Raw genomic sequence first — 15,943 nt, forward strand, 5'->3', positions numbered from 1 at the left:
GTGGTGAGTTTTGAAGCAGCAGTCCTGAAACCACAGCTGGATTTCTAAGCCAAGAGCACTTTGTTCTCAGGAAAGGCAGGCACTGCCAAAACTCTCGGGAGACAGACAAGTAGCTCCTCTTAAACCATTTAAGCTCTCTTGACTCCACATTCACAGAGGTATGTCTCTGCCTAGCTCTGTGTCCTACGGGCTCTTGTGGAGGTTTGGGATATTTTCTCCAGTATGGTCACATCCTGCCAACCAGTGCACCCGCCTAGTACTCAAAGCACCAGAATGCTGAGACCCAGCACCCAAGAGGGGAGTCCAGTGCAATGGGGAAACACCCTCAGGGTGTGGGTGCACTGGGATGGTGTCTGATTGTGCGGGAGGCCAGGTTTCCATCCAGGCCCTGCTCCTACCTGTGCTGGCTATGTTCATGGCTTCAACTTCTGGAGACTGTTGTAGCAGCATTAACTCAAGAGTGGTGTGTAGCACGGCCACTTCATAAGGCCTGGGTGCACCTCTGTGTGTCCCCTTCCGGGCCCAAAGTTAAAGGAGCCCAAAGCCGCTCAGACTGAGATGGGTGTCTTGGATGAGTGCAGAAGCAGGGCTTTGTCCTGTGGAATCTGGCAATGATTGATGCCAGCTGAGCCAAAACCCTGGGCACTTGGGGATGCTGGAGCTAGTCTAACCAGCAAGTACTCTGCATGTATTGAGTCCAGCTGGCTTGTCTGGGAAGACACTGTGTGTCATCAAGGTGTGCCTTCGTATCTAGGCAGAGACAGTAAGGGTGATACTGCCCTGCTTGCACTGCTTCTCTCTGGGACTGCACACTGTGAGCTTGGACTTAGAATCATAGAATGGTTTGGTTTGTAAGGGACCTCAGAGTTCCAGCCCCCCTGCCACAGGCAGGAATGCCGCTCACTAGACAAGGTTGCTCAAAGCCCTGTCCAACTGTACCTTGAATACTTCCAGGGATGGGACATCCACAGCTTTTCTGGGCAACTTGAGCCAGTGCCTCACCATCCTTTGAGTAAAGAATTTCTTCCTAACACCTAATCTAAATCTCTCCTTTTTTAGCTTAAAACCCTCCTCCTTGTCCTATCACTTTCTGCCTGCATAAAAACTTCTTTCTTTTTTTTTTTTTTTTTTTATAAGCTTCCTTTAAGTACTGGAAGGGGCTCTAAGATCTCTCCAAAGCCTTCTCTGCTGCAGGCTGAACAGTTCTCTCTCAGACTGTCCACATAGAAGAGGTGCTCCAGCCCTAGGATCATCTTTGTGGCCTCCTCTGGACCTGCTCTGACAGGTCCATGTCATTCCTGTGCTGAGGATCCCAGACCTGGATGCAGCACTCCAAGGCAGGTCTCATGAGGGCAGAGGGGGAGAATCACCTCTCTCAATATGTGCTGCAGCCAGCCTGATGTGTGAATTTAAAAACCCATTTTATCCCTCTCCCTTCTTTCCCTTGTGGCATACATTTGGGGTATTTGAGCCCCCCCCAAGTGGGAACTTCCTGATTGCTGTCCCTACAAAATACCTCCTGTGAAACTTCCTGATGGTTAACTGCAGGCCATGGTTGCACGTGGCACTGAACAACATCTTGAATTGTAGCTGGAGACCTGGTGATTGAGTTGCTTCTGTTCCTTCAGATGGTGAGCGTGACCAGCTGTTGTTATGTAGTCTCTCCTTCGGTCCTTCTGGGAAATCACACTGTGATTATATTTCTGGCTTAAGAAATTTTTTCCCTAATCAGAGTGGGCCTCACAAAGAGGTTGCCACTTAGTGGTAATTACTTGCTTTAGAAGCTGAATGTCTCCTGAGGATTGCAAATAGCGGATTATCAAATTAATTAGTTAAACCAAGATGTGTTTTTGTGAAGCCAAGACCTGCTTTACTTGTGATCTGAAAAAAAGGTTTAAATGTTATTAAACTGCATACAACCTGTTCTTGTCTCCCTAATGGGGGGAGAGAGCTAGTTCTTTCCTGAAGGGTAGTTGGTTCAAAAGGCTGCTTGCTCCTCTACTTGCTGCATCCCTTGTTGCCTTTCTTTCACAAACCCTGTTTTGAGCAATATCTATCCCTGGCTTGAAGGCTTGTTCTGAGTGGGGTCTAATGCTGCTTCTTGGTGGCTTCCTCTGTTTTTGTGGGCTGCCAAGTTGAAGGGGTATAGGGTTGGAGCTGGGCTTCAATGATCCTTGTGGATCCCTTCCAAGTTAGGATGTTCTATGAGGGTTCATTATGGATAGCTTGGTGGGATGGTAACATACCTTTCCTTTCAGCATACAGCTTAATCCATGGGATATCTGCATTGCCATGTCTGTGGATATGGGAGCTGGTGGAGAACCCCAGTCTGGTGATGAGATGCCTGGAAGTAGACTCAGAGACATCCACTTATCAATGGGTTAGCAGGAGCCATTTACCCGAGAGTAGTGCTCTACCACAGCCCATTCCCAGGATCTCCATTCCCTCAGAAGTCTCTGTGGCCACAGGAAGTTCCCTGTGCTGAGGACTGCTCCAGTGATCACTCTAAGCTAACATGGAGTTCATGGGGGTATTTTCCTAAGAGCTGTTGGCCACAGTAATGTAATCATCCTGCTAACATCCATATTGCACAACTTCCCCTAGGTCAGGAGATGTCCTTATCTGGCATCTAAAACATCTGTCTTGTGTTGTTTCCAGCACAGCTGAATTCTATTCATAAAAGAATTGAGCATTTCCTGATTTGCACAACCAAAAATAAGCAGAACTCTGCTAAGTGTTGACCCAAAGGCAGAGGTCCTTTCCCTGCCTTCTACCTCTGTCTGTGCTCTCTCCCAGCTCTAGGCTGTGGTACTGCTTTAGGCACTTGAGAAATATTGCAACTCCAGAAACCAGATCCAGGAAAGAAGAAAGGAATAGAGAGGAAAGAGATGAGAGTCTGAAATTAGAACCTCAGAAATTTTCAGAACAGTTATACTGATCCCTCTTCTGTCTCCTTTTCTTTCAACTCTGGGGAGGCCCCACAGCCTTCAAAGGTTCCCATCCTTCCTATTGTCAGCATTTGCTGCCTTTTGCTGTAAGTCACCTCTAGGACAAGCTGTGTTTAGCAATGGTCAGCTGCTGCTGAAGGTGGGTAGCAAAGCAGTCCCTTGGAGTAAAATTGCTCCTCAGTCCATGCAAAGGACCTGGGTCTGCTGGATGGGAAGCTGGGGCACTCAGATCTCTGCCAGCATGGATGACAGCAGCCTCTTTTGCAGTGACTTCAGCAATTAAAGCAACCCTGAGGAACGCACAGGCCTTGCGCGAGAGCGAGGAGCTGCTCCTACGAGGAGACAGAGTGAGACTGTGCTGGGAACAAGCGTGGCATTGTTGTCAGCCTTAGTCAAGAGGGGCTTTTTAACACCCACTGAAGTGCTGGCTACAGCTGTCTCCCATGTGCTTGTGCGGGAAATGGATCTACAATGCAGAAGAGGGAAAGGCTACTTTGCAATTAAAAAAAAAAAAAAAAAAAGGAAACTATATTAGGAACCAGCCATGAGTAAACAGCAGCGTGATGTTCCCCTTAGCACCGTGCCATGGCAGAGGAAGTCACGTCACTGCCTCTGACTGGGCTGGAGGTGAGCTGAACTCAGGTTCTTCAGCCTGGAAATCCGTATGGGGGAAGGTGCTCCTGAGCTTTAAGTGCAGTGTAGGAAAAGGAGGAAGTGTGAGATTGGGCTCTAAGCTGCTCTTGTGTTTGGCAGCCTCTATAAATGGTGCTGCTAACTTCCCTGCATCCTTCTGAGTGGTGTTGACTTGAGAGCTTTTGGAGAGCTTTCTTTTGTCATGGGAAATGGGGTAGGAACAAGGCTCTGAGTACCTCTATGGTGCCTTCCTCCTCTGTTTATGGGGATGCTGCAAGCTCCTATGCAACTTTTCTCTTTCTATGAGAAAAGCATCACTTTTCTCTTTCTGGCCATCAGAGAGCTGAAATTAGGTGACTTTACAGTATCTTAGCAGGTAATTCAGAACTAAAGGAGATGACAACCTTGTGCTCCCAGGCCTGTGCAAGCCACCTGAAGGAGACAGGAAAGCCAAAAGCTGCACATCCTGGATCTGCTGCCAAAAGTCTGAGTGTAAAAGACCTGACCAGTCTGTAACAGCATGGGAGCAGGTTCTCTGCTCCATTCCCTTCATCCCCATGGGCTGTGGGGATGTCCCAGCACTACCTGGCTCTGCATTGCCCTTTGTGCTGCCTGGAGAGCATATGTCTCTGTTTCAAAGCCGAGGTAGCTCCTGGCTTGTGCAGTAGCCCCCCTGAAGGAGCAGGAGCTTTGGCCTACAACTGGAATAGCCCCGAAGTGCCCAGGCTTGTTACCCAGGCTGCTGATTACCAGACATTTTTGAGACTCCAGATCTCTATTTGGAGACTGGTTCTTCTGCAGAACCCAGGGCAAATGCAGTGACCTGTTTGCTGGATAAAAATAGTTGTGTGCAAGGCTGGTGCAATCGCACATGGTATAATTTTTGAGGTTGTCCTGTGCAGAACAATGAAGAGCATCTGATCCTTGTGGGTCCCTCCCAGCTTAGAATTATTCTATGATTCTGCAATTTGGGTTAGCCCTGGGCAGCCATGACCTTTGGAAAGGAAATATACATGTAATGCTGCAGTTGTAGAAACAGTACAGAAAACTGTATCTACAGTTTTCCATAAAACATCTGGGCATGAGGGGCATGTTGGATCTCTTCTACCTCCTTTTATTCTGTGATGGGGATATGCCTCCAGCAGAAATAGCCTGGTACTTCTGACAGCACAGGGCTTGTCACGGCCAGTCACGTGTGTGCTGCAGAGACATCGCTCCTGGTGCTCCCTCCTCTGGGAGTGGGCCAGTCCCTAGGGAGACTCCCGGCAAGCACCTGCAGGAAGATATTGCAAAGGTTAGCCAAATGTAGCCATGCTCATTGCGTGGGAGATGTGCCAGAGGAATAGATGAAGGACAAAGCTACACTGCAAATGTAGCCTTGTACAGACCCTGAAAGCTGTGGTCAGAGGCTCTGCTGGGGAGGTATGCCAGGCTCCTCATCCTCCTGATATGAACATGAGGGGGAAAGAGGCTCTCTTGCATGCACAGACAGGATCTCAGATCTCAAATTAGTTGTTGCAGATGACAACAACTAGGTTGTGCCTGTGCTGGGTAGTTAATACTCGAGGTGGCAGGGATGCTCTCCTTCACCCAGTTTGGCATTAGCAACTGCTGTCGCCTGACACGGATGCTGCCTACAGATGGAGTGCTGCTGTGGGGAGAAGGTGACAGGCTGTTCCAGGCCATGGGGGAGCCTCTGAAAACATGGGCTTTTGAGAGCCAAGTGCTGAACAGTGAGGCAGCTGCTCAGCTCTGGTCACGGTCAGTGTCCCAGCCCCTTTTAGCAGGACATCTCTTTGGATTAAGGAAATGCAGCAGCACACCAAGCAGCTGGTGGATTGAATGGTTGGCTTTGGGGCTGCTCAAACTCCCAGTTGCTGGTTGGGTCTGGAAACACATGATGAGGCCATCATATGGCCAACTTTTAGGGCAAAATGTTGTCAGTCCTCCCTGGGAGAGGAGTATCTGAAGGTGGTCTTGAGCTGGACTAGCTGGCATGGCCTCTGCTACTGGCCCTGTGGAGCAGGGTTTGGGAAGGCTGTGGGACTCTGCCCCTTGAGCCAAGGCAGCAGAGGTATTGGCAGCAGTTGCTCAGTCTTCAGCAGGCAAGTACCCTGTGCTGCTCCGCTTGTCCATGCAGGAGAAGGAGATGTCTTCCCTTCTGCTGTAGGCTCTCACATCCTTCCTGAGTCACCCTGTTTCTTTGGAATGGATTAGTTTGTGTGACCTCTCCATAAGTGGGGACAACCAAGTTCCAGCACTGTGAACTCCTTGATGGAGGGTCAGTCCCAGCCGAGGCTGCTGAGACCATGCACTGCTCAGGCTGGGGAGGCAGTTTCTGGTCCCAGGCCCTGCATCTCGTGCCCAGGTTTTGCCTGTGTGTCACTTCCCGCCCTGCTTCCCGTTACACAAAGCCTTTGTGTGTCAGCAGATCCTGGGATGCCCCGCGGCACCTGCCTCTCTCCACTCTCTCCGCCTCTGTGGCTCTGCCCTTTCCCGTTGTCACATTCTGGAGGCTGCTGCCTGCCTGTGTGATGACCTTCCCCACTGCTCGGGCAGTATTTTGGCCCCTGGCCATCTTAAACAATTAATGGAGGGGTGGAGAAACTTGCCGTGTTAAATTACTTACTCCTTTGGGAGGGGGTGAGGTCTACATCTCTTGCCTGATCCCAATGCAGTTTGTTGCTGTTGCCTGAAGCGGTCACTGCTCTCTGTTTTCCTTCTAGAAGTTAGAAAAACAATATTTCAGAGCACTCTCCCTGTATTTCTCGGCATTTTACTTAACCTGCGGCGGCGCCTCAGGATCTCGTGGAGTGGAGAAACTTCCCTGGACTTAGAGAAAAACAAGCCGGGAAGAGGCAAGGGGGGAGGATTTTGCTGGAAACCTCTTTGGGAAGCTGGAGACCTTCTCGGGATGCCTGCCTTATTCTCCCGTAGCAGCTATTCAGATCTTCCCGGGCGAAGGCAGCTCCCTGCCACGACGCGGCTGCATTAAGCCGGTCTGTGCGGCGGGCCAGGCGCTCTGAGGGACGCGGAGAGCAGCGATGCCGTAAGGAGCAGCCCGGGAGCGCTTCTGGCTCTGCCCGTGTCCGTAAGGTCCCCGCAGGGCTGGGGGATGCGGCACCTTGCTCTCGCTATGCCCCTCTGCCGTCTAACGCTGGAGTTGGCTGTCAGAGAAACCTTCGAGGTCCCCTGCTCAGCCCCGGTAGTGTCATGAGTTAGATTAGTTGGAGCTGTGCTGGGGGCGGTGAGGGCTTGGATTACAGTCCAGAACTCAAAGTGCTTCGGTGGTTCACGTCGGAGGGGAGAGGAGACGCCCCGTCGCACACATGGAGGAAAAAGAGAAAAAGCGCTGTCTTTGGAAGTGAGGGGGAATAAAGGAGGCCGGGAACATGGTAAGGAAATCTCTGCGAAGGGTTCTTGCCCTGGGCACGAGCAGGGCTGTGCGGGACGAAGCTGCTATCGGGGCAGCCTGCCTGGAGCCAGCGCACGGCGCTAATGCCGGGAGTGGGAACAGCTCTCTTGGCATTTCCCGTTACTCGAGTGGCACACTGTACTCGTGGTGCCAGTCCTGGGCGGTGGCTGCAGGGACACAAACTTCTTGTTGGCACTGACCCCTGCGAGGTGCCTATCGGGCTACAGTGCTGGAGCGAGAAGCTGGGATGGGTCAGTTCGGGCAGAGCCTTGTCTTTTGTGCTGCCTGGATGCTGAGCTTTCCTCCTGCCCTCACTCTGCCAATCCTGCTCTGTGGCTCTGGGCATTGCCCTCTTGCAGAGCCTTCTTTCCTGCCCAGGGTGGGCATCCAGAGAATCCCTGGAGCTGGGCAGGGATGTTCCTTTTCCGTGTCAAGTTCTGCACGTGGGGATCTTTGTTAGGAGAGATGAAAAGATGGTGAGTCCAGTGGGCAGCAGAGCACCCAGACTCCTTGGGAGCGGCTGCAGGGTTGTCCCCTGCCCAGCCGCACTGGCACTGGCACACTGGCACAAACAGAGGTGCCCAGCCCTGGGCTGTCAGTAGCTGGAGGGATCGCTGGCCCTGTGGTAACACCCCACTGAGAATCAGTCTAGCTTCTGATGGTTTGATCCTAGGCTTAGGCTGAGATCCATGTGCCCAGCAACCCCAAATCTCCTGGAGGTGTCCTGCTATGTTTTGGACTGCTTCCCCACAGCAGAGGGAACAAAATCCATGAGGAGGACAAGCATCTTGCATTGCTGCTGTGCCTGGCAGTGACTTGCCCTTTAAAAGTTCAGTTTCTGAGCCTGCAGAAATTTGGCTTTGAGGGCTGAATTGAATTCTGACTTCTGCAAGTTGAGCTAAGTTTATAGACCCATATATTTTCCCGTTACCACCCTCCAGCTCCTTTGCAGAGAATCCTGTGGTGCTCTTTGCCCTCACATGCCTGTCAGAGCCATGGTGTGCTCTCCCCTGCTATTCTTCTGTGGAGGCATGTCACTTCTACTTCTCCATCCCAGTCGGAAGACCTCTTTCCCTCACCCCATGCCTAGTGTGTTCCTGGCAATTTTTGGTCTGTACAGGTTATATTATGAAGTTGAAATCAAAGGAGAGCACTGTTTGGGGTTGTGCAGGGTTAGGGTCATCCCTTGCAGTCTCATGGGCTGCATTTTGCCATCTGGGCTGGAGCAGTGTTTGTGAAATACTGCCCTTGGAGGCCAGAGGCAGAGACTGGCTGCTACTACTCTGCTCCTTCAAGTTGGAGGTGTCTTTCTGGTGATTCCCAAGTGCTTCAGCCCCCCTCCTTGATGTTTTAATGTGTGATGCAAAAGCTGTCTGAAGCAGGGGCTTTTGTGTGGAGCAGTGCCATGACCAGTCTGGGTGGTTGGGCATTCAAGGACTGTGTATCACTGCTGAGGAGGGATCGTGTGCCTCTCAGGGGCTGAGTGCAGCTGGAAGGAATGGGAACCAGAGGCCAAGCTGCACCAGACCCAGCAATGAGTGCCGGCCACATTGTGGACACCTCTGGTCCATGGCAGGTATCTGTTCTCAATGTTGTGGTAGACCAATCTACATTTTATGAGGTGCATTTCTGTGAGCAACCAAGTTGTGACTGTAGCTCCAAGCTGTTCTGATTAACTTGAGTTTTTTGTGTCCTGGTAAATCAAATAAACCTTGCAGGCAAAAGATTTGGATTTCAGTGAATGTGTGTCAGTCTGCTGGCCTGTAGGAGACCTTCCATGGCCTCCAGCAGCTTGCAGGACTCTTGGAGACTTGGCTCCTGATGGAGGTCTGTCAAAGCACCACTGCTGGCTGCCCTGCTCTGTGAGGCAGGTGATTTATTTTCATGGGGTTTCAGTGTTAGAGCTGATGTGTACGTATGGGTACATAAGGTTGTGGCAGCTGGGAGATGCCCAAAGCACCAAATGGGTGAGACAGCTCGGGCCAAAGTAGCCCACTTCCACTAGAAGTGACTTCTGGAGCTGTGGAAACCCCATGGTGAGAGCAGTGCAGGAATCTGGCTGGCCTCTGTCTACCTTGCTCACCCATCATGGCTTTTGTGACTTGGGATCTATCTTCATTCCCTGGTATTCCCATGATTCGCCATTCCTGGTGCTTCCTGCAGAGAAGTTCTGGTGGCACCTCTATGCTGGTAAGAGAGAGGATGGATTTCAGCAGAAAATAGGTTCTTTCTTCCTCCAGTTATGTCTTCTCCCACAGTGGGAAGGAAATGAGTCTGGGAATCACAAAGACCTTTAAGCATTGGGGATCTTCTTTATTTCTGTGCCAAAACCATGAGCAAGATGTTGGAACACAGACAAAGTCCAGAGACATAATCCTGAGCACATGGAAGCAGTTTGAAAGCACCTCCTCTGGGGTAACAAGGTTGACAACTTGCATTTTGCCCAGCTTCTTTTCAAAACCTCTGAGCAGGTGAACATGCCATTCATTGTAACAATAAAAATAATGGCTGAATGCAAGTGACAGGCCAGCTGCATCCAGGTATCTTCTTGTAGAAATTGCCAAATGTATTCTAATACCACATGGGAATGGAAGACAGTAGATGCTCACAGTGAGACAATGCAGGTATCCAAGGAGAACTCTGTGCTGAATGCCAGCACTTATTTTCTGAAAACCAGCATCCTGTAGCATAGCCCCTTCTGGTAGTGTTGCTGGCCAGCTGCCCCCATGGGCAGTTGGCTCTGAAGGCATACTTTGCTATAGCAGAAGAGATCATAACATGACAGCTTTGTCAGCATCTCGTGGCTGGTCACTTCAGACAAGATAACCAGCATGTCTGCCTCTAAATTCTAGAGCACAGGCACAGTGCTCAGCTCAGAGAGCCTCATCTTCTACTTGCATCTCAAACGTAACCCTGTCTGCAACCAATCTGTGTAAAATTTGAACCATACTACAGGCTCTGCCCAACCTTAACCTGAGCATTGGTGTTGAGTGTGGGTGGAAGTCACATCACAGGGGCTACAGGCTCCTTTAGCACTCAAGTGCTGAAAAAAAAATCTCTGTTAAAACAATCAAGGTGTCCTACAGAAACTATAAACTGAACCCACCCGTAGGCATTTCTATCAGAGCACTTTTTGTTCCTGTTCTTGGCTGTTTACGCATGATGGAACCCCCTGTTCCAGTTCTGCAGAGCTCAGTGTCACCAAGGTCTGAAAAAGTGAGCAGTAGCACTGGGACCAGGTGTGTTGCTGACTGAAGAGCAGCAAAAAGCAAGAAGTGCTTGCCAGGGTAAAACTGCCCACTTCTGGCCATGGGATGCTCTATGTTTTTTGCACCACTCATGGTACCTGGTTTGCAGCTCAGAGAAGTGAGTAGACATGCCCTTGTTGATTCTGAAGGTTTGGCCATGCTTATACCTCTCTGCCACACCAAGTGCCTCATCCCTATTGGCTGGCTTAATCTTTCATTAAAATGTTAACAAAAAATGGGGCCTTTCTTGTAAGTGCTGGTTTCATATGTATCCTATTTTTTGCATCACTGGACACCAAGCTGAAACTTTCAAGATCAAAGCAGCACAGAATGTGAATCTGAAAATCTTTCTGTCTCCTCATATTTGCCATCCTGCCATCAGCCTGAGAAGCCCAGGATGAACCCTTGCTTCAGCTGGTGCAACCAGCCATTGTTTGAATGGAATCAAATGGCTCAGCTGAAGAGAAGACTTGCATGTGCTCCTCCTGGACACTGGTGGATGTGGTAAGGGGGAGTCTCCATGGGGCCTTATGGTCCCCTGCAATGGGGCACACTGCTGTGGCTGGAGAGTGGTTTGCATGCTGCAGAGAAGGAAAGCTGCTGGAGTTCTGATGACCTTAGCTAGGTGTCCACCTTGAGCTTTGCAGCCTGTGTTAGGTGTGGCAGAGGCTTCCTGAGCAGGTTCCTTCAGGAGGATACTTTCCCTGAGGCTGCTTGTCAAATCTCAGTGCCTCCCAACAAAACCCCAGCATTGCTGAGCCTCCAACATGGTTAAAGGATGTGGGTTATTTGCTGTCTGTTGTCATCTTGCTGAATACATTTACCTTTTGAACAAGGTCCCTCTCATATGCTCAGGACGCTGGTATGCAGGCCCGTTAATGGATCAAGGGGAAAAATGCCTGTGGATGTATTCTCCTTTGTGTTTGGGCTTATAACCACCCACGTTTTGGCATACATCCCTTCTGTGCACAAAGATCTTTTAGAAATTGCTAGTTAAATCTCCACCCTCCTTTGATATGTATGGAAATAATGGGACACGTGAGATTGTTTTCTGTTTGGAAAAAAAAAATCTATAAAGGGAGTAGCTTTAAAAGCCTGTGTTCACCCCTTTCTAACTCAGGAGTTTAATGAAAGAAATGCCCTGAATTTATGACTGATTTACTTAGCTTTCCGGGAGGCATGCATTTAGTGCTGTATCCAAATATAGGAGGAATGTTTTCATCTGAATCTGTCCCAGGTTTGCTGCTTAGGGGCAGGAGGAGAACTTGAGCACACGTGTCTGTTCCCCAGTGAGCTCAGAGAGTCTTGGAACAAATCTTTGTCCCTGATGAGGAACACTTCTCCCTTCTTCAGCACAGACTGATGCTTCTTGGAGTGGCCCATGGCTGAGCTGGCATAACCATGGACATCTCTGAGCTGCCTGCTCTGTCCTTCTGGCTCATCCTTCCTCACAGCCTCTTCCTAAGAGGCATCTGAGGACTGCTGCCAGGTGCTTTCTCCTATCGATGGTGTGCAGGGATGTGCTCCTCCAAGGAAGGTCCTTCTACACTTACTATGTTCTCATGTGCTCAGCCATCCCCTCCTGGAATTGCAGCTCTGCTTCAGAGCAGTTTCTGTCCCCCTCTGACATAGCAGGACTCGTATTTCATGAGCACATGGTAACACAGTGTTTAAGGCCAAAAGGAACTATGGCTCATCTGTTACGGGACATTGGGACTGTACAGTGTCACCTAGCTTCCATATGGAGTCTGGGAGCTCTTTAACTAAAAGAGGATAATTTTTCTGTGGCATCCACCCTCAGTTATTGAGGTTGCAGGACATGGGGAATCCACCATTCCCCTGGGAGTCTGTCCAGCAGCTTATGCACCTTGCAAAAGGAAGGGGTGAGATCTGAACGTGAGCCCAGAATGTGTGCAACACTGGCACAGAACTAATACTCTAAGTACTGACCACATGAAGATCGTTTTTGGCACTCATCAGCTGGCCTGATGAAGGATTATCATTTTCTTTTTGAGCACAGGTGGTTGCCCATCTGTTGTAAGATGCTCCCAGATGGGTGTCTGAACACAAGGGGTTGGCTATGGCCTAATGCCTCTGACTAAAAGGTGTTAAAATGAGCTGACCTGTTTGGTGAAGAATTTACTTAGGGTATTTTATAGCTGGCTGGTATAAAGAAATCTTTCATCTGCCTGGAGTGCCTTGTTAGTTAGTACCCATTAGGCAGAGATAAGAAGGGGCACAACATGCTGCTGCTTGGGTTGGTTTGCCAGATGGATGCCAATGCCTGAAGTAGAGAGCAGAGCAAATCCTATCACTAATAATGGGGTGCATGAACTCCAGCAATTTCTTTTGTTCCATAGCAGAGAAAAAGTTTTTTAGCACGTTTGTAGAAAGAGCTCTGTGAAGAATGGAAGTTGGTTGCAATGTCTCAGGACTTGTATAGAAGTGGCCTGTGAAATTCTTGGCTCTGACTGTGATATCTAACAGGATTTAGCAAGCCTTGTCTGGGCCTGTTGTAGGAACATGACACTTGGAATGTGGAGGTCCCTGGCTGGACTGTGGCATACAGTGCCATGGGCAGAGTGTTGGTGCCCAAGGCAGGGCAGCCTGTGCAGGCTGGCAGCAGGAGTGAAGAGGAGAGCTCCAGGCAGCCTCGAGGAGGTGGAAAGGTGCACATGGCTAACAATGGGCAGTGAAACCATGGCTGCCAGCGCTCATGCTCTTCCAGCATGAGTCTGTTGCTGGGAAGGTTGTTCTAAAAGTACCCAAAGCTTTGCAGCACACAGAGTACAACCTGTTTAATTAATTGCATTGTTAGAGCTATGCCAGTGATATTAAAAAAAAAATAAAAATCTGTGCTTAGACAGTTATTTCAGATTAAGGACTTAATCCCTTGATTAAACTAAACCAAAATAAGCCGGTGTCCAGCTGTAGGATGGTGTTTTATACACAGCTCTTCTCCTCCACTTGCAGGCCCTTGTTTCAGTTGGAAGATGTCTGTTTAAGGACAGGGCTTTGATCTGTTCACTCAGCTGCCCTTTAAACGCCTATATCATCTCCTTGATCTATTTCTGATAGAAAGTAACTGGTCCTTGAGAGCAGGGCTCAATTGTTGCTACGGATAAAATACCTACCTCCTGCTCAGTACATTGAGAACTCATTAGGGAGCAAGACACGTCCCTGTGAGGAAATACTTATCTGCATTTCCCAGTTCTTCCCTACTCTGACTAAAAGACAACTTTCTTGGATTGTGGGTTACCCCCACTTTGGCCTCTTTAATCTTCACCAGTTGTCAGCAGCTCTTCTGATGTGTTGGATGTTGCACAGACAAAGGAGAAAGTCACAATCTCTTCTCCAGAAAAGCTGGAGTACAAAAACCTGAAGGGTAGAGGGAAGTAAGGTGAATTAAGGGGAAGGTGATCTATTAGACCCAAGTAAACGGGGGTCTTGGGCTGGGGAGCAGGCTCGGGTGACTGTCCTGTTGTCATATGATAATGCCTGTGTTAGGCCACCTGCAGTGGCCAGGGATGTTACCTGAACGAGGCTACCTCTGCTGCCTGCTATTCCCTGCCTTTTGCTCCAGCACAAGGACAGTTTTGGTGTAGTTGTGCACTCCAAAAGTGAAGCACACAGGTGGTCATGCTTCACTTTCAAAGGAATCTGGGGTGTCCCCCCTTGAGTGAAAACAAACCAAGCCTGAGCTTGGAGAGATCACCCAGCTTTGGGCCTTTCCCCAGCTGCGCACGCCCAGACCTACAGCATGCGCAGAACAGGGACCTTGGAGCTGAAAAGCAAATACATCATTTTTCCCTTTGTTTAATTAAATGAGAGATCATGAGTTAATCGCTTCCAAGCGCTTGTTTTCCTGCAGTGCCTGGAATGATAATCCTGTGTGCTGCCCAGTAGGAGCTGCTTTGGCTGCCGCAGCCGCGTCAACACGGAGTAGGGCTGGGAGAACAGAGGGAGGCATCTGGAAATGATTCTCTGAGCTCTGTCTGCAGAGCACCACTCCCTGCAAAGCTGTAGGAGCTGGTTTATCCACAGGCTATGGAGCAGTCCTGCCTGCCTCAGTGTAGGGGAGCTGAGCCAGGCTACAGCCATGCCCTCTGCAAGGGATGCCATGGTGACATGCAGAAAGCAGCTTGCTTTTGGAGGTACAGCCCTTCAGCAAAGCTGGCCTGGGTGAGACTGCAAACACTTGCCTCCCAAGTGGAACTGGGTGCTGTGCTTTTCTCCCTGAAAAGCCTAAAACAATAGCCCAAAGAGCAGGTAGAGCTGTTCCTGGTTATCTCACTGAAAGGTGGTGTAATTACAGGAGTGGGAATGCCTACCTCTATAGCTGCACCTCTTAATGATACATTATTTTATCCAGAGGTAGGCAGGGTGCCGAAGGCAGGCGCCCTCTTCTCAGCTTCCCCCCGAGCCTCAGAGTAAGCAGTAGAGGGGGGAGCTGGCACTTGCTCTGGGAAGATTTTTCTCTCTTGAACTCATTGCCGCTGTGATTAAAACAGCTCAGGAAATGGGGCTGGGAGGGTTCTCCTCTCTGCAGCAATGGAGTGGGAAATCTCAAATTTTGTCAGAAAAACAAGCCTTCTTTTTAGCCAGAGACCTTTCTGAACACAGAAATGTCTCTTTTATTTAAAGGGAAAGCAGTCTGTCTTTCGGCTCTGTGTCAGAAAGTGGAAAGGCTTCATGGAAAGCCCAGAGGTCTGTTTTTACTGGAAATGAGGTTTCTCACGTCAGCTAAGATCTGAGCAGCCCCAGCCAAGTGGTGCAGCACAGCAGCCTTTGCTGGCGGAGGGACCAGCTAACTCGGCCCTGCTCAGCGCCTGCTGTGAGCTCCTTTTCCCCCAGTCCCAAAGCTGGCTGGGAGCCATGGGCAGGAGCTGTGTTGTGCTGCTTGGAGTTCTGCCTCTCCCCAGTTTTGCTATTATTTCTACTTTCCAGTCTGGGATGTGGGAGGGTTGGGTCATTTCTTCCCCTCACCTTTGCACACTCTGGTCTCTCCTGTCCTGCCTTTGCACTGTGTCTTGGCATCTGGACAAGAGGGGAGAAAAGTGGGTGCGTGCAGGACGTGGCCATGCCCTGGGCAGCTGGCAGAAGAAGGGCAAAGCTGTGGGAGCTCTGGCAAGGTCTCCCTGCTAGGCGGGAGCCCAGACGCTCCATGACTCAGAGCTGGGTGTACCACGGGCACCACTCGCTGTGCTCGCAGCCTCGCCAGGCTCTGCTCCACTGCCCAGCTATGCTCCTTGCTCTGCCAAGCCATGGCAAGCTCTGGATTTAACTGGGGCACTTTGGGACATGTAGTTTCATTCTCTGGCAGCTCAAATGAGAGTATAGGTTTGTGAAAGCAGAGCTGTAAGTTCTTTAACTAAATTCCTGTTGTGGGATGAATCCTCAGCATGTTACATGGGCCAGTCCAGCCTGCTGGAAAGGAGCGTTGTCTGCCATAAGTCATGGGTTAGTCAAACTGTTAGTCTGGTCTCACCAAAACAATCTTTTTTAGTAGTCTGCAGACAGCATCTGGGCTTTCATCAGGGATAATCTGTGCCTCTTCATGTTCGCCTTGACCAAAATGCAGTACTTTGTAGACAAAATGAGCAAAGTGCTTGGGTGATTTGTGGGAAAATGCTGCCAAGGCTTTGCTGTCCCAGGTGGGTCCAGAAGCATTGCAGGCCTCCCCTGCACTGATTTACATT

At 49.9% G+C, this 15,943-nt stretch overlaps 1 protein-coding gene across 6 annotated transcripts in view; it reads left to right on the forward strand.

The window, feature by feature from the left end:
• Positions 1–15,943, forward strand: part of PLEKHG4 (pleckstrin homology and RhoGEF domain containing G4) — a 92,432-nt gene that overhangs the window by 1,086 nt on the left and 75,403 nt on the right. Inside the window, exon 1 of one of the 6 annotated variants that reach the window (XM_068202922.1) lies at positions 6,658–6,976. The exons of the other annotated variants lie outside the window; for them this stretch is intronic. Coding sequence (XP_068059023.1) covers positions 6,974–6,976 — 3 coding nt within the window. The 5' untranslated portion in view covers positions 6,658–6,973. Of the gene's footprint in view, positions 1–6,657; positions 6,977–15,943 lie in introns of those variants that run through there. 6 annotated transcript variants of the gene reach the window in all.

This window comes from Anomalospiza imberbis, chromosome 12 (assembly GCF_031753505.1).
Source record: "Anomalospiza imberbis isolate Cuckoo-Finch-1a 21T00152 chromosome 12, ASM3175350v1, whole genome shotgun sequence".
NCBI classification, from domain to species: domain Eukaryota; kingdom Metazoa; phylum Chordata; class Aves; order Passeriformes; family Viduidae; genus Anomalospiza; species Anomalospiza imberbis.